At 33.3% G+C, this 19,128-nt stretch overlaps 1 protein-coding gene across 2 annotated transcripts in view; it reads left to right on the forward strand.

Moving 5' to 3' along the window:
- AEBP2 (AE binding protein 2) overlaps positions 1-17,506 on the forward strand; it is a 65,335-nt gene extending 47,829 nt beyond the window's left edge. The window contains exons 5-9 of one of the 2 annotated variants that reach the window (XM_087855673.1): positions 2,395-2,519; positions 7,465-7,532; positions 10,112-10,225; positions 12,689-12,715; positions 17,052-17,506. In XM_087855673.1, coding sequence (XP_087711799.1) covers positions 2,395-2,519; positions 7,465-7,532; positions 10,112-10,225; positions 12,689-12,715; positions 17,052-17,109 — 392 coding nt within the window. In that variant the 3' untranslated portion in view covers positions 17,110-17,506. Of the gene's footprint in view, positions 1-2,394; positions 2,520-7,464; positions 7,533-10,111; positions 10,226-12,688; positions 12,716-13,265; positions 14,839-17,051 lie in introns of those variants that run through there. The other variant, XM_045781383.2, reaches the window with a different exon arrangement.
- Positions 17,507-19,128: the final 1,622 nt, after the last annotated feature.

Genomic DNA, 19,128 nt, shown 5'->3' on the forward strand with positions numbered 1-19,128 from the left:
ACTGTAGCTTAAGTCATTTTCTGTTTGATAGAATTTTTAAAATTTATTTTAAAGCTTTTCTATTTTGACATACTTGGAAGTAAAGTAGAAAGAATAGTACAGTAAATACTTGTATATCTTTCATTTAGAGAATGTGTCACATTTGCTTTGTCTCCCTTACATACATACATTTTTTGTCCTGATTCCAACATACAAGAATGCAACTCCTAAGAATAAAGATATTCTTTTACATGGCCATAATACCATTCTTGGGGAGATACCCATAATACTGTACCAAAAGGGCAAAAAGAAATCAGGTAATATGTATAATTTTGAACCACAGGAAAGTGGAGTTTGTATTTTTATGGTCTCCAAAGGTTTTTGATTGTATGGCTCATCAGTTAAAAAGAAAATTCTTGGGCACCCAGTCCCAACATGTATGCTTATATAGCGCACACAGGTAATGCTGCTGATACATTATAAAGCACTTATCAAGAAGGGTATATTGAAAAACATCAAGATGAAAAACAAAAGTAGTGATAGTATTTTCTTCCCTTATCCTAATGGATCATGACACAGACCTGCTTTGGAGACTATTGTTCTAGTTTCTCTGTTTTCTCCCAGTGCTTATCCTGCTCAGAAAAAAGCATATTTGGAGAGCATGGACAGAGTAGAGTACACTTTTTTTTTCCCCTCCAGTAGCCACAAATCTAATAAGAAGGGGATTTATTTTTCCTTTTGATTTTTTTTTTTTTGTCCCATAAACGTCAAATTTTTTTTTCTGATTTACTGTTGCATTCCTAGTCTTGTGGGTTCTGCTAGTTTATTACTTGATACTTTGTTTATTTCCTTTTGAAGAAAAGTCCAATGAAAAAATAGCTATTTAGCTTACATTATTGAGTGTGCCAACTGGTGAAAACATTTCCCACAAAAGCTCTGGTGGATTTGTGGAGATGTTCTGAGAACTCCATGATTAGTAAGAGGCAAATCCACTTCACATAGTAGTTAAATCAGAATAGTGTGGTAAATCAGCATACACGTAATTCAGAATATGCTGTACCAGGAAATCATGCCATTTCATTTATTGTCAATAAAATTTAATTTAATTCCAGATGATCTTGAAAATGTTCATGTATTAGTAAGCTCCACAATTATAAAATTAGAAATTCATTTTCCTTATTTTGAGCAACATTCTTATTAGTAATAAAAATAGGATATAAAAAAATTATAATAATACTAGTGGAATGAAAATAGAAATTTAAAAAATTTTCTTACCAAATTAAATCTTCAGTGTATAGTTTTGTTATTATTAAGAGATTGCTTACTCCAGGTTTGTGAGCTTATTTTAAAAAGTAGTATAAGCTTATTAATATAAACTGCTTTGTGATTTAAGGCATTTTTCATATGCATTTGTTTTACTTAATCATTGTCTATAGCTCCATTTCACAGATAAGGAAGCAGGCTAAGTAGATTCGGCAGTTTACGTGAAGTCACACAGCTTATAACTGGGGGAGTTGGGAGTTAGAAAGAATTTTGGCAGACTCATTGATGCTGAAAACTGTATTTATAATTTTCTTAGATTGTTGTTAGAGGTTTTTTTTTTTTCCTTTAAATATTTATTTATTTATCTGAGAGAGAGAGAGAGCACCATGGGAGGGGCAGAGGGAGAGGGAGAGCGAATCCCAGCAGACTTGGGGCTCCATCTCAGGACACTGAGATCAGGGCCTGAGCCAAAACCAAGTTGGATGTTCAACCATCTGCACCACTGAGGCGCCCCAGAAGAGTTATTTATAATCAAGAAAATTCTTGTCAAAAACTCTAAAATAATATTACAGGTTTGTCAAATTTGGGGGAAAAATTTTTTTTTAATTTATTTAAGTACTCTCTATACCCAACATGGGGCTTAAACTCACAGTCCTGAGGTCAAGAGTCCTGTGCTCCTCCCAGCTGAGCCAGGCAGGTACCCCAAATATGGAAAATTTTTGATTACATGTTAACATAGAATATTCATGACCTGTATTTTATGTGTTTGGCTGTGATGAATTAGATCTCAGTGATAGATGAGATACTCATCATATTGTTGAAAATACAGGACTGGTGCTCAGGAGAGGTATTGAAGTAAAATACGAAATTATACGGAAAAGATGGTAGCTGCACTGTGGAATCGTAAGGCCTAAGGTTAGAACCTCGTACACCAGTGGGCACAGTTAACCCACATTCACTCAGTAGTTGGAAGTCCGCTTTTGTGTATCCTTCTTGTCAGCTAGACCCCAAGTTCTGAAAGCAAAATTCTTATGTTAATTGTTTCAATCCTTCTTACTTATTACATATTTTTGTGGAAAATGGACTATTTGGCTGCTTGGCAAGTTGTTACATTTTTCTAAATATTCTTTACCTTTTTGTATTGACTTTTAGCACGACCACATGATTTCTTCGATGCACAAACACTGGATGCGATAAGACATCGAGCCATATGCTTTAACCTCTCAGCTCATATAGAAAGTTTAGGGAAGGGACACAGTGTTGTTTTTCATAGTACTGTAAGTATTTGTTACTGTTTTTTTTAATTATCTATGTAGGTTTGCAACAACATGTATTTTGACTTTCACAATCATATTTCTAAACTCAAAATCGAAGAAAATATATTTTAACAAAATCACAAAAAGTTCTGCTCTATCTTTAAAAATTACATGTATTGTTGGTTATAAAGCAAATACAGTTAACTCTTAAGCAGCATGGGTTTGAACTGCACAGGTCCACTTAACAGATTTTTCAATAAATACAGTGAAGTACTGTAAATGTATTTTTCTTCCTTATGATTTTCTTCTAGTTTACTTTATTGTAAGAATATGGTATATAATACATATAATGTATAAAATATATGTTAATCGACTGTTTATGTTGTCGAGAAGGCTTCTGATAAACAGTGGGCTGTTTTAAGTTATGTGGATTTTCAATAGCGTGGGTTGTTGGCAGCCCTAACCTCTGCATTGTTCAAGAATCAACTGTATTTCCCACAGTTCAACATTTTGATGATTAAATTGAGTATTTTAGCCTTTAATTTGAGATATTTAGGAATATTGGGGTGACATTTGGGCTTGTAGGCATTTGAAGGTCAGGCTGTATGTAACCTTAAACTAGGTGTCTTTTCTGGTTTCCTCATTTGTAAAATTAGAATATTAGATTCTTTTTAACTCATAGCCCTAAATGCTTACATGCTCCTCCCTCACCCCTAAAACACATCTGAAGTTGGAATTAAACAGAAATAAGATAATGGCCATTAAATTAAAGATTTGTGAAGGAGGGAGCTTTCATTTGTTCTACTGACATACCCCAAATTTCTGTAATTGTGTCTTGATACATAGTAGACAGTTTGTATATTCATTGAACAACTGACTATGTTCACTATAGGAAAAGTGTCAAATTTGAAAAAGCAATAAATATTTTTGGTTAGCTAGGAGGTAACAGAGTTGTTCTTTATTCCCATGCCCCTTGCCATTTTATTATCCAGTAATCCTTAAATTGGTGTATTTTGGTATAGGTAAGTTAGTAGAGATAAATTTTAGACCAGACCTTGGTGATTTGAATCCCTGGAGAAAGAGATTGTTTAATTTTGACTGTTGAAATATAAAATATACTGAATTTAGGTTTTATTTTTTATATCAACCAGAATGCACAAGAATTAAATACAGAAGATCAATTATTATTATTATTATTATTATTATTATTAGGTGCAAAAAGGTGGTTTTATTAAAGCATGAGGACAGGACCCGTGGGTAGAAAGAGCTGCCTAAAAAAATCAATACTGGTACCGGTTTCTCTTCTGGTTTGAATATCTGTTTTTTTCCATCTCCTATAACATTGAGGTTCTATTGCATTACATTTTCACTTTTTCTTTTATGTATACTTCCAGTGAAAAATTCCCAATTTTGATTATGATCGCCAGAATTAAGGGCAAGAAATGTAAAGATTAGATAGAAAGCAAGAGAGCCTTTTCTGAGGTTGGAGCACATGATGTGAGTTTGGGTTTGAGGAAAAGTGCACCGTATTTATTCTCTTTTAAAGAACATTGGATTAAAAAAAAAACATTGGAAATACAGTTTATCTAAATAAGAATGAAAGAGTTGAAAGGAAAATTGGAATTTGTGAAGACAAAGTTAAGATGGCTGTACTGGGAATTCTGTTGGGATTCAGCAAGATCAGGGGCTTGTTCAGCAGTAATGGTTAAAGTCCTCCTTTGTTGTTTTTAAAGATTTTATTTTATTTGCGGGAGAGAGAGAGCATAAGTGGGTGGAGGGGCAGAAGGAGAGGGAGAAACAGATTCCCTGCTGAGCAGGGAGCCCAAAACGGGGCTCGATCCCAGGACCCTGGGATCATCACCTGAGCTGAAGGCAGATGCTTAATTGACTGAGCACCAGGCACCTCTGAAATCTTCCTTTGAAGTTTGATAACATAGGTTTATGATTTGGTAGGTCTGTAATTGTTCTTTTTCTCCAAGGTCAGTAAGTAAGATGTGGTCACCAGACCCAAAGTGTGCATTAGTACTCATTTGTTCATTCACTTAAATACTGAGCACCTACTGTGTACTGATGATACAACAGTGAACAAAACCATTAAAACAAAACAATAAACCATGTCTAATAGAAGAGACATGATAAACAAGATGAAATAATGAAATTGTAAAAACTTACAGGAAGTGGGGGTATGAGCCATTCAGTTATTAGGGGGATGGACATCATAGCTGGAGAGAAAATCAAATATAAAATTGAAAAATAGGAATATGCCAAGTATGTTTGAAAATATGTCAAGTACGTGAGAAGGCAGAGAGTAGGAGTTAAGTCAGTAATAGGGGGAGAATATTATTGGACTAAGAGTTTGGTTTTTATTCTTTGTGTGATAGGGAGCCGTTGAAGAAGTTTGAGTAGCCATGGTCTGATGTGATTTTTTTTTCGTAATTTTTATTGAGGTATAGTAAATATAAACTGCACCCTTTTAAAGTATGCAGTTTTATGAGTTTTGACAATTGATCTATGAAACCACCACTGCTGCCACAGATAAGATATAGAACATTCCCATCACTCAAAAGTTTTCTAGGTAATTTTGTAGTTTACCTCTGCTCTCCATCCCCTGCTTTAGAGAACTCACTGATCTCTTTCCTCTCCTGTGGATTTTAATGTGCTCACTTGGGTTTCTGTGTTGAAAACAGAATGTAGATCAGGATGGGGAAAAGAGGATCAGTCTTTCTGGTATCTGAGGCGAGGAAAGGCTAGAATGGTTACAGTAGAGATGCTAAGAATTGTTAGATTCTGGATATCTTTTGAAAGTATTACTGACCAGAATTACGGATGGATCATATGTCGGGTTTGATAGTGGAAGTAAAAGATGACTCCGGTGTTTTTGGCCTGGGCAACTGGGCAAAAGAATGGAGTTGCCATTTAATAGAGGATTTGAGGAGAGCAGATTGGGGGAAAGGAGAATATCAAGAGCTTAATTTTTGACACATTCAGTAGAGAATCTGTTGTCTCTTTCACTTAGCCAGTTGGATGTAAGAGTTTGAGCCTGGAGGAGAGGTGTGGCTACAGATACAAATATGGACATTTTCAGCATGTAAATGGTGTTTAAAGGAATCAGACTGGATAGTCACCTAGAAACCAAGTATAAATAGAGAAGAAGTGTAAGGAGTGAGGTTTGGGGCTTATCACTGACTTTACAGGGCAATAGATCTGATGAAATAATGGTTTAGTAATGAGCAAGTATCTCGACATGTTAAGTAATAATGGTGATGATGGTGAATAAGGTTGTGTTTTAAAAAATGAAGCACCAGCGTTCACATGCTTTCTCATTAAGGTAGCTTCTTGTGATGAAATCCTTAGGTTCACCATGGGAGGAATAGATAATGTTCAAAAAAATGAAGGAACTAAAAACAGTGGTGATATTAGGAGTCTGGAAAAAAATTTTTTTTAAATTCACTGCGTCAAAATTGTGAACGTGAAAATAAGTTTTTTCGCTGTAGAAAATATCTGAGAGGTTTATGTTTGCCATACAATAAGAAACTAGCAAATAGGAGTGATTTGCATCCCCAAGTCACATCAGGAGGCATGAATGCCTTGAACTGGGGAAGAGCCACAAGGTAGAGTATAATCTGAGGAGTGCTTTTTCCTGAGGAAAGTGGAAGGAAGAGACATCAGTGCAGGAAAACGTACTTCACTGGACTCAACAGATAAGAAAGGGGTTCAGTGGACCTCCCTAGTTCCATGACTAGGAAGGTTTTGATGGAGGTGGAATGTGTTAAAATCACTTCTTTCAGTAGGCAGACTATCCAATACTAACTGCAAATTTAAGTTTCTTAGAAGTCAGATAAGCAATTATAGGAAATAACCAACCATACTGATAATGGAACAGTTTGCAGAAAAGTATGTATGAGGTACATACTGTGCAGTTGGCCTAATTTGTCTTACTTGTTTAATTGAAACATTTTCTTTCGAGCCTTCTCCAGAAGAGGTCAGCAGAATCCTAGTTACCAGTCAGTTGGCTTGCTGTGCTTGGTTGATTTGCATTGTTTTCATGTCTTATTTTTTTGTAGAGGTATTTTATTTCAGCATATTCAGATCCGTCTTTGGGCTCTTAAATTAATCTCATTGCCAAATCTAGAATTAGAGTAGTTAACTGTTGGTTTTTAAAAAATGGGAATAGAAGGTATTTTATTTTCGTATAAAGTGCTGTTTTTACTTACTTCTAGTATATTTTGAGGTGGCTGTTTGCAGCTTAAACTTGGTAAAAATAATGGAAATTTAGACTACGAGAACACTAAAGTGCTAATTTTGTTAATAAGGAAGTTGTAAGAGTTATAAAATACAGTTTTGGTCAATTATTTAAGCATTTCCTTAATTTTCAGAATCTGGTAATGAATGACAAGTACGTTGCCTTTTTTACATTTTGTATTATGTAGGTCTTTTTATTCAGGTTGATCCACCATTTAACTTTGATTCCTTATAACTGAACCTAAACACTGACTGGCTAAAGTTTCATTTAAAATAACACAGACCAACCAGCAAATAGAAAAACAACAAATATCTTAGTCATAAATTAAAGACTTTTCCCATTTCAGCTGTTATTTTTTCTTTACTCTTTTATTTGTTCTTTAAAAATATTCCAACCAATACAGATTTTTGGTTGGCAGTCTAGCTACTTTTCAGACGTTAATAGATACTAAAATAAATAGAATTTTCATTCCCTTAATAAAATTAATATGGTGCTAGTATTTGTCAGTGCAAAACTTCTTCAACTCCTTTTTCCTCTGTCTTTTGTGAAAATACATTATCAAAGGCGAAGCTTCTCCAAGGTCAGAACAAAATATTGTGGTAATATGTGGTCCAGGATATGAAGACTTAAAAATTCTTGATTAGGATCAAAAGTGCTTTTTATTGATATATTAAAATAATGTTCTATAAATCATTTTCATGATCTCTTTTGTATCACTACTAGGTAATAGCTAAGAGAAAAGAGGATTCTGGAAAGATAAAACTTTTGCTTCATTGGATGCCTGAAGACATGTAAGTGTTTGGAATACTATTATGAATAGACTGTCTTATTTTTATTAATATTTTATACTAAAAAATTACTTGTTATTGGGTTTGAATATTATAAAAGAATTACAGAAATTAAACTGCAAAACATTTTGACTTTTCAGGATTAAAAAATAATCTGTGAAAGCTCTTATAGTACCTGGGTCACGTTATGAGCTTTAAAACTAGCTTTTTTACTGTTTTTAATAAAAGTTGTTGCAGCAGTTCTTAATCATTTTTAGGATGTGATTACTTTTAGGATTTTTCAGTGACCCTTTGATGGTATGCAAGCAGCCTTAGTTGTGCCTTTGTTTGAATCATTTATTTAAAAAATTTCTAAATACTTTCTAGCACACACTGATATTTTATAGAAAAATCAGGTGACTGGTTTTCTAGCAGTTAGGTTTTTCTGGCCCACATGCTCCTTAATTAGACATTTCCTTCCTTCCTTCCTTCCTTCCTTCCTTCCTTCCTTCCTTCCTTCCTTCCTTCCTTCTCTTTCTCTCTCTCTCTCTTTCTTTCTTTAAAGATTTTATTTATTTATTTGACAGAGAGCTCAAGCTGGGGGAGGGGCAGAAGGTGAGGGAGAAGCAGGCTTTCCGCTGAGCCGAGAGCCTGATGTGGGGCTCTATCCCACGGTCCTGGGATCATGACCTGAGCCAAAGGCAGATGGTTAATCAGCTGAGCCACTCAGGTGCCCCTTAATTAGACATTTTGTGTTTAATTTTCCTTTTATCTTTTCATTAATTTTTTTTTCTTGTTAGAAAAGGTAATGAAAGTGTATCATAGGATGGAATCTCATTGTGTATATTTGGTTTTTCAGAAATTAATAGTATGTGGTTAACATTTGTCTTTGTTATAAATTTTTTTTTTTTTAAGATTTTATTTATTTATTTGAGAGAGAGAAAGCATGAGCAGGGGAGGAAGGGGTAGAGGGAGAGAGGGAAGCAGACTCCCTGGGATCATGACTTGAGCTGAAGGCAGATGCTTAACCGACTGAGCCAGCCAGGCGCCCTGTTATTAAATATTTTTCTATAATATTGTTTCTCATTCCAAGGAGATGTTAATGAATGTGATGTGAATTAAGAGCTCTTATTCTTTTTTTCTTTTCTTTTCTTTTCTTTTTTTTTTTTAAGGGAGAGAGGGGTTGGGAAGAAGGACAGAGGGAGAGAGAGAATCTTAAGCAAGCTACACCTTAGGTGTGGAGCCCAAAGTGGGGCTTGATCTCACAACCCTGAGATCATGATCTGAGCCAAAATCAAGAGTCAGATGCTTAACGTACTGAATCACCAGTGCCCCATGAATTAAGAGTTCTTAAATAGATTTGGGAGTTTACAATACATGCGCTAACATGTTAGTAAAGACATCTAGCTTTTTTTTTTAATCCTGTGACTATCAAACTGCCATTAACAAGTAGAACATATTTTCTACCACTTTCCCCCTTCTCCCCCCCCCACGTTTTGTAGAAATGCTACTGTAAAATATTTTGAAATGGCTGTGTAAATCTGTAAAATTTATTTAATGAGCTCCTTTTTCTGAAACATTAAAGTTACCCATTTTTCTGTTAAGAGCTATTAAATTCAATACACAAACTGCAGAATGTTACGGTTTTCGATATGTGTTGTCCTGTATTGTCTTCCTGAAAGTTTGTGCCAATTATAATCCGACCTACTACATTAGAGAGCTTACTTCTCTGGCTTACTATTAACACATTGATTATTATCACTCTTACATTTTGTATTTCTATGATTACAAATAAGATAATTTTTAAACTTTTTAATCTTTGGTGAATTGTTGGTTTGTGTCCTTTGTCTCCCCTGTCCCTTTTTCCCCAATAAGTATTCACCTGTTTTCATACTGATTTGTAGGAGCTCTTTTATGTTAAGGTTATAAACATAGTTCCTTTAAGATATATTAAAATATATGTGTATTCTTAATATTTTGGAAATTGATCAGTCCAAATACCAAATTGCTTTTATTTTAATTTCCTGGTAGGATTAAATTTCTCTGCATTCAGGATTTGATCACATGTGCATTTTTTTTTAAATGGGGTTAATCTAGTGGGGTGTTTACTTATTTCTTCATTAAAAAACTTGGTGTCAACATAAAGAATATAGTGAGTATTATGATAACGTGATACAGTGACAGAGTAATGCCTGTAATTGTTGAATTACTATGTAGTACACCTGAAACTAACATAGTATTGGAAGTCAACTGTACTTCAGTAAAAAAAGAAGAAAAAGCTCATTGTCAAATTGTCATCAAGTCAAGCTCAAGTATGAATTTTACTCAGTGAATTAAAAGACAGTGTTTTATAATGCATGTTTCTAAGCTTGATTCGGTTTGTCACCAAAAATTCCTAACTCATTCCCAAATTCATTCCTGAAATTTCCCTGCCATTTTTTAGCTGAGACTCTGCATCCCATTGATGTTCCTTAGCTCCTGAAAAGCTTGTTAACCTAGGTGGCTCAGTTACACTACCAGAAGAGTCTGGGTAATGTGAGGTTATATGAAGAGTACGTTTACGATTAACGTTATTTCATTTATGACTTGTTTTTACTTCATAGTCTGCCTGACGTGTGGGTGAATGAAAGTGAACGACATCAGTTAAAAACTAAAGTAGTCCATTTATCAAAGCTGCCCAAAGATACTGCCTTGCTTTTGGATCCAAACATATACAGGTAATTTCATTCTTGATTTGCTCTTCTGCTTCTAGAATTGTAATCTTAAATCTCCCTCAATTTTGGATATAAGGTTAGGACTTATTTTTAAGTACTGAATTTCAGTACCAAGCATAGTTCGCTTTCTGGAGCTTTGTATATGCAAATTCCATCACAAATGTTTATAAAGTTGTAGGATCCAGAAAGATAATGTTTTGGTAAAGTTATAATTCCAGATTTATTTTACATAGCTTAGATTGTAATATATATAGCATTTTGAAAATAAGTGCCTTTTGTTTATGTAATTCTTTTTATAATATCATACTTTTGTGGGTCTGGGAATATATCCCATGTGCCCCAAAATTAAATTGGTTGAATCAAATTGGTTGAATTTAAATTATACTCCACCCAAACTTTTTAGAAGAGCAGTTTAAATATTGTTGTGTTTGTTTTTAAGAGGTGGCTCAGTGTTCACATTGCTAATAATTTTCTGATCTGACCTTTGTTTTAGTGTGCTGTGCTTATGAAGGTATAGGGGGGGAAGGAGAAGAGACCAACATTTCTGACTATGTGCTGAGTCACTTTGCTAGGTGCTTTACATACACTTCATCCTCACAGCAGCCTGTGAAGTAGGTGTTACTATCTCTGTTTTACAGATTGGAAAACTGAGGCAAGAGTTTAAATAGCTTGCCCAGGGTTACACAGATAGTATATGACTGAACTCTTTTTACTGCCTCCGTCCAAATGACATACCCTAGGGTGATCAGAAAGTGGTGAAATTGCTTAAAAAGCACTCTTCGTGAGCAAACTTTCTCTGTTTTTAAAATCAATTTTAATTTGATATGTATTTTGCATAGGAATAGAATAAGAATAATATCAATTTTAATTTGATATGTATTTTGCATAGGAATAGGAATAGAATAAGAATAAGATAGCATATAATAATTGATAATCCCAAATGTGAATTTTAGCTATCATAAAGAGGCTGTGTCCTACACCAAATTCTGAAGCAGTTAAACACTTTGAAGGTTCTGTTCATTCTATGTCTCAACTTTTTGGAATGTTATTAGTATAATAGGATTTCTTATAATTGAAGATATCTTCTGAGAATAAAATTCTAACATAATGGACCTTAACCATGGAGAAACACTGAGACTCTTTTGAGTTTTCCTTACTCCCCCGAAATTTATTTTAAACATCTTCTGATGAAGGTGCTAAGAATAAGTACCATAAAAACTTATTTTTTGTGGGATGAACTATGTTATCAAGAGATTAACTAGCGTAGTAAACAGTGAAATTACCTTAAAGGAGAAGATTGAGGGAAATCCACTACCAAAAATATGGGAAAGTCACAATTTACCTTTCCTTTATAAGAAAAATAATTGAATATTCTTTATTTACTGATTCTTAATGTAGGGTTTATTTCTGCTTACTCTTTGAAGGGAGTAATTAAAATTAGCATTCTAAAAGAATGATATTTTGGGAAAACTACCCTGCTATTAGAACTGGCTGTAAACATCCGTTAGACAGAGGGTTGACAAAGGGGCATGAATCTTAATTACAAGATTCAGACTGACTTCTGTGTTCTGCCCTTCATTCTACCCCCCCCCCCCGTAAGGGTCTTCCTTTTTCACAGACCAGCTAATTTTTGTAATTCTTGTGTATAAGGAAGCAAATTAGACATTTTAGTGAATGTTTTTAGTGACTTAAAAAACATTGAGGTGCAGAACTACTGTCCAAAAGAGTGTAGGAATTGCATTGCATGTTCTCAAAAGTGTTTGTCTACAGTTCTTGTTGATTTCATTTTCGGTTAATGAACATGTTCTTAAGATATATTAAATGCATCTATGGAGTTCTTTTTCTTTAACTGTATTTCACCCCCCTCCTCCAATCCCTGCCCTGGTCTTAACATTTAGTTTTGAGTCTAAACTTTCATGCTTCTACTGTTCCGGAAATTAGAATTGAGTCTCTCCTAAAGCAGTACAGATTAATAGAACTGGCTACATTTGCTGTGGTGTAATGTGTGAGCAAGGGCTGGATTTTTATTTGGAAACCTTGTGAAATTAAGTAAAAAAGCAATTGTTCTAACTTGTTTTAGGAGAATTATTTTGTAGCTTATACACATCTCAAAGCATGACAAACCTTCCAAAAATATATTAACTTCAAAATGAAACTAAAAACATATTTATTTAAGATTTAAGCATCCGTTTTGAAGCTCTAGTTGGTTAAAATGCATGCATTAAGCATAAGAATCTCTTTTATGATCATATTAGGTTATATGAAAAGGGTTTATTAAAAAGCTGTATTAATGTAACTGAGTTTGCATCCATTAAAGTGTGAATGCTTTGGAAATAAATTTTAATGATCAATGATTATCACATTGCCTATACCTTATTTAATGCTTTTAAAAATGTCTCTTTTGAAATACTTAATGTGTTTTTGATTCAGTTGAATAAAAGAATACTCCTTTTTCTCTTTTTCTAGAACAATGCCGCAGAAGAGGTTGAAGAGGTAAAAAATAAATAAATACATAAAAAGCAAACAAGCGGGGACACCTGCAGTCTTAGTCACTGACAATGGGTTTAGTAAAAGTTGCACATTAGAGTCAACCCCTTTCCTTTTTTTTTTTTTCTTAAATCCAGTATTTAGAGTAATATTTATGCTTAGTGTAAACATTCTGTGAATGAAGTAGGCTCTTCTGTGGAATATATTAATATATTACTGTATATCCACATTTTCATGGAATGGTACTGTGGGAGACTGAGCAAACACTCTTCTGGCAACTTAGTGGAACAGCTTCTTAAAGGCTTTGCATGCTTGCTGCTTTAAGCTGCTTTTTTTTCCCCCTTTAGCGATTACAGTAGTTTATATTGGAAAGAAAACAATTACAACGTGTGCCCTTAAAAATACCAAAAGCACTGTAAGGATATTTGTCTTGACAGTGTCTATTGATTTGAAGTCATATTAGGAAATACTTAGACAATGAAAATTATCAAGAGATAATTTACCTTTCAATTATGATAAATAGATGTGATTGGTTGCCATTTGTGTTCTTTTGCAGAACTCTGATAAGAAAAGTGTTCAATTTGTATTTAAGCAAACAGTGAACGACATTTGCAATCAACTAAAAATTCGTCTATCGAATTAGGGCTGAAAATTTCTGTTAAAGAGTGTTGCAGTATGTCTGGTGGCTCCCTTTTCAGGACTAGGGTTCTCTCATGGAGTACAGTATGTTAATATTTACCTATATAACTAATCTGTTAACGGTTTTTGAAAAACCTCTATTTCAAATTATTTGAATAATCCTCATATTTTCATTTTAACCTATATAAGCCTCTAATTTTTTTTTTCTGAGGAAAACATTTGGTTTATGAGTTTTTTCTTAACATAAGAAAAATTGTGGTTTTTGTTTTTGTTTTTTAAGTATTTTCAAACTGAATCCTTTATGCACCAAAGTTGGTTTTGAAAAGGAAAATAAAATCACTTTCTTGCTTGGTAAGCAAGAAGCCATATGGATTTTTTTTAACTTACAGAAATGGAAATATGTGTAACTTGTTAGTATTGTATCAAACAAATGTTGCATAGAGATAATAGAACATTGCTTGTAAATAATTCAGCAGATTTGTAATATATTTTTATATTATGAAATGTACTGTAGATGTTTTTCTAGAGGCATGAAAGTTAAATGTATATATTATGGGTAGAAATAATATTGAAGGATATTGTAATTCACTAGTGCTGCCAGAGGAATTGTTAATAAAGCACCTTCTTTAACAATAAATGTCTTTGCAGACTTAAGGGACTATGTACTACTGTTAATATCTATAAGAACAAAACACATTGAACATCCTTCCAGAAAGTCTTTGAGGGAGGACCTATACCCATAATAGAATTATGGCACTCATTTCTGACAGTGACCGTGAAATCAATTATTTCCTTACTGTTGGAAGGACATATTGTAAAGTATATGTGGTTATATGCAGTCAAACTGCAGAAAATACTCCTGATTGAGGAGTTTTCACTTTACTACACTGATATAAAAACCAGCAGTTTTTACACTAAATTTTTTAAAGAAAAGAATAGACAAAAATATAGAATTAAGCCTTTGGTTCCAAAATGGGAAAGGTTCCATGATACATAAATCATTTCTCATTTACTTTTAAAAAATTTTAAAAATAGTAAAAATTATGGGAGACTTTATTCGTTAACAGTGGGGTAAAGAGCTATATACATGAAATGAGTCATATAAAATTAAATGAAGTGCAAATAAAAGCACTGCTACTATAAGACATTCTGGAATGGTTGTTTAATAAGGGTATTATCCATTTGATCTGTAGCAAATGTGATTTTATTTTTGAAAAGAAAAGAAAAGCAGTGTGTTTTACTTTTTTTTTTCTTTTGCTTAAGCACTTCATCAATTGCTTTATTCTGTATCTACGAAGTAATCTACAATCTCCTTTGTTCTTTTAAAATTTTGATTTGTTATAAAATTGCCAAATAGAAGTGTTTCAGATATATAGTTTGTACCTGTATTTTTTATTTTATTGCCTCATGTTCTTGTAAGTCATTCTTAATTGACCGATGATTGTAGACCTTGCCTGAGTATTTTTTCTAATAAAACAAAGCAAATCACATTTAGCTTCAGAATTGTAACAATTCTATTAAATTTTAAAACGACCTCTGAAATATACATCTCATATTTTCTTTAAGGGCACAGCAAATAAATTCGTTTTTTTCATTGTTTGGAAATATTTAGATGTCAAAACCAAATTTCATGGTTATTGATTAGCTAGCCTCTGAGTACTCAGTCACTTGTGGTACTTTGCTGCTTATCTGACTTAGGTCTGGTACTGTATTAACACACCAAAAAGAATATGGAATTAAAATGAAATAGTTTTATAACTTGTATATATACATGTATATAGACATGCAATTGGGAAATAAGTGTGAAAATTTTAACCAAAAATAATTCATTTAGTGATGTTTACCATTTATATTTTTCCTCCTAACCCCCATATATGACATATTCGTAATATGGCGCCTGAAATTATCAGTCTCTTATTCAGAATCCATTGTATATGTCAGCAGCAGGCAAACTGCAGCCCACAGGCCTATCCGTTCATGTACGTGTGGTCTATGACTGCTTCTCCCTGTAGTGGCAGAGTTGAGTAGTGAGAACTTAAGGCCTGCAAACCTAAAATACTTAATCTCTGGTGTTTTAAGGAAAAAATTTGCCAGTTCCTGGTATAGCTGATAAATTTTTGAAAAATAAGCCTAGGCCACACACATTAATCTACATTTTAATCTGATAGTATTAAATTTGGTAATAAGCCAGTACAGTAAATTTCAGTGAAAGTCCTTTATACTTTTCAGTAAATATTGCTATATTAGGTACCTGCAACAAATGGTGTTTTTTAAAAAAAAGTTTACTTGAATTTCTTAGTAGTTACCAACATTTCACCATTTGTGTTTTTGTATCCTTAGGACTAAATGAGCTTTTGTAAATCAGATTATGTTTAAACCATAAGACACATCTGCTCTATATAAAATAATTATGGAAGTAGAAAATATTGTAAAATTTAAAGTTGTTTATTTTTCTAATAAACTTTTTCCTATATAAATCTTCCCTAAAGTGGACACACATGACTTCTGAATTTCAGATGAAAGAAAATTAAGATGAAGAGTAATTAACTCTCAATGCGTATTTTAAGATTTGTTTTACTCTGAAAGCATTGATAATCATGTCAGTAAATCTTTGACTGTAAAACTTTTTTCCCTCTCACACCTTAATAAAATGTTTTAAATATACAAGTACTCTTAAAAGGATAGAATTTGCCACAATTATTTGAAACATCTTTTATTGTTTGCTATTTGAATTCTTGTTTTAATAATATACGATTAACAGAAGTGTTAGATGCTCAGATAACATTTAAAATGGGAAGATACGGTTGAAGTCTGTAAAATAGTTGGGCTTTCTTTATACTTAATTTTTTTTTTTAAGTCTTAATACCTCTGAATAGTTCTTTAAAAGGCAAACACAAATTCTTAGTGTAGGTAGCTTCTCAGTATGAAAAACTGATATTTATCTGTAAAACAAGGCCTAGGTTTGCAGACCTACAAGGAGATGCTAATAAACATACAGTCTTTATTAGAAAGGCAGTTAAATCCTGTATGTCATTTGAATGTTTTGGAGTTTTGTTTTGTTAAGGCTTTATTTGTAAGTGATCTCTACACCGAACACGAGGCTTGAACTCACAATCCTGAGATCAAGGGTCTCATCATGCTTCACCGAGCTAGCCAGGCAACCAGAATATTTTGGGGTTTTGGGGAGAAGTAATTTAGGTACATTTTGAAAATGAAAAATATTCTTTGAGAAAACGTAGAGACTATTTCTTAAAAGGATAAAATTTATTAGAAAACATATTTTTCTTTCTTAATTCTTAAAGAATCTGTGACCTGGTGGAGGATTTTATAATTCCAGCACTACAGCTTTATTATTACTAAGATTTATTTATTTGAGGAGGGAGGGGCAGGGAGCAGGAGAGAGAGTTGAAACAGACTCTGTACTGAACGCAGAGCCAGACGCGGGGCTCAATCTCGCTACCCTGATCACAACCTGAGCCGAAACCGAGTCAGACGCTTAACCGACTGCGCCAACCAGGTGCCCCAACAGCTTTAATATAATTAAGGGTCTGCAGCGTTCTTTTTCCTTTTTAGGTTAGAGTATTTTGTCATTTCTAATGGTTATGAGCCTCAAGAGCCTTAAAAATGTAATGAAATGCTGTATTTTTATTTTTAATTAAAAAATTTAAAATATTTACATAGTCCAATTTATTTTCTGAATCAGGTTTGCATGGTGTATAATACATGATTCTATTACTCTGAAAATTAAAAAGGAATTATAAGTGGCTACAGTAGGAATTAACTATATTTTTTTCTAGGTCAGTATTCTTTTCACTATACCAAACTGCTTTTCTCAGTGTGTGAGAGGAAATAAATGTACATTGTAATACCACTGTAAAGTTGTTTTTAGTTTTTCTGCCATAGCCAGTCCCTAGCATGATACAGGGCCCAAAATAGTCTGTAAAACAGTCTATTTGTTGAAAGAGCGTTATAGGTGAGTACTTGCTGCAGAAACGTATTTTGGAGAATCAGTCCATAAAACACTAGTAAGGTTGAAACAACCCGGCTTAAACCACACTGTGATAGTGTTTATGTACCTTTATTTATGAACCTGTAAAGGGCGCTATACTTCAGTTTGTATGAACATTCTCAGTATAAAGGATTATTGATGTTATTATGTTTTTACATATTCGGTTGTAATGTGACCATTTTGGGTTTATTTTTACTAAAAAGGCTCAATTTAGTTTTTGGTAGAGCTCCCCTTTTTTTTTTATAATAAGACCTCAATTTCTATGAATAACATTTTTTTCATTTAAATTCAATTAGCCAACGTACAGTATATACTTAGTTTCAGATGTAGTGTTCAATAATTTATCAGTTGCGTGTAATACCTAGTGCTATGAGTAACATTTTTAAGTAATAACACTACTTTGAAGGAATTACCCAGTATTTGATTTCTTTATTTAAATATTTTGTCATGGTCCCAGAGCATTGTCCCCCAAAGGACCTATTCCTCTTCAGTATTTTTATGCTTCTGCTAAAGAAAAATCTATGTGTTACAAATCTTATGCATTTATTAAGAAATTGCCAAGGACTTATATTTCCTATTAAAACCATTTCAGGAATTCATTTATGCCTAATACATCTTGCGTAAGCTTATTACATTTTGGGCCTTTTTCCTTTTAGAAAAACAGTTTTCTTAGAGACTGTGTAGTAAGGGAATAATAGTAGATTGTAAAATGTGGACATTTACTCTTGGTAGCTGGGCCCAGTGTATGTAGTTTAGTATAACTATCAAGTGTTGCAGAAGAGTAAGTCAGAAGATTCCTAGGTTAGGTCTTGAATTTCCTAAATTAAGAGAGCCTAGTTGGTTATATTCTTAATACTTGAATATTTTCTTAATACCTACATCATAGCTTTAAAAGAGTGTAGTAAATGTCATAAGTGTCATTCTTTATAGAAGTTAAGAAAGCTTACTTTAGTTTCTGTGCATCTCCTCCATGTCTGCTCTTCCCTAAATCAACCAAAATACCTTGTTTTCTATTTAAATGTAATTCAGTCAGCACTTCATTCAAAATTTGTCTTCAACATCAGTAGTATGTAAAAAATATATTTTAGTTTCTTTGTTGTTAAAATTATAATCGCCAAAATGAAGAAATTAGTAGTGCAGGAAATAGCGATAAAAGTGAAAGTCCTCCCTTTCAACTGACCACACTTCCCTGGTCTCTGGATAAATATTCTGTTGAGTCCTTCCCCAAAGGACTTGTGCTTGTTCCTTAAATTGTTACCTACTCAGTTCTAGGATTTGGCTTTTACTCAAGACCTCTATAGTTCTTTGTTCTTTTTTATGGCCAGGTATGATGTACCATAAATTATTTAGTCATTCCCTATTGGTTGACATTGAAATTGTTTACAGATTTGCTGTCATATAATTAATACAGCAGCATCCTTGACAATACAGTTGGAGCGATCTCTGTACTGTAGTCTCCTGGAAGGGACGATTAGCCGACTTAAAGAGTTAGAGTTGTGTCTGTTTTAAGTTTTGGTATTGCCAAAATGTTTTCCTGAAAAGGTGCTGCCAGCATAAACTCCTATCAATTGGATGTGAATGTGTTTTTCCGTGCACTGTACTAATATTTAAATATTATCAACCTTTAAATTTTAGTCAGTCTAAGGTGGAAGAGTGGGTTAAGAGAATTGCCTGGGTTTGATTCTCTGTTCAACTGAAAACTGACTTTGTGGTTTTGGGGAAGTTGAACTTGTGTCTTTTTTCATTTGCAAAATGGCATGCTATTATTACT

The sequence above is a fragment of the Ursus americanus genome, chromosome 25 (genome assembly GCF_024610735.1).
Source record: "Ursus americanus isolate L20-20 chromosome 25, mUrsAme1.1.p, whole genome shotgun sequence".
Lineage (NCBI taxonomy): Eukaryota > Metazoa > Chordata > Mammalia > Carnivora > Ursidae > Ursus > Ursus americanus.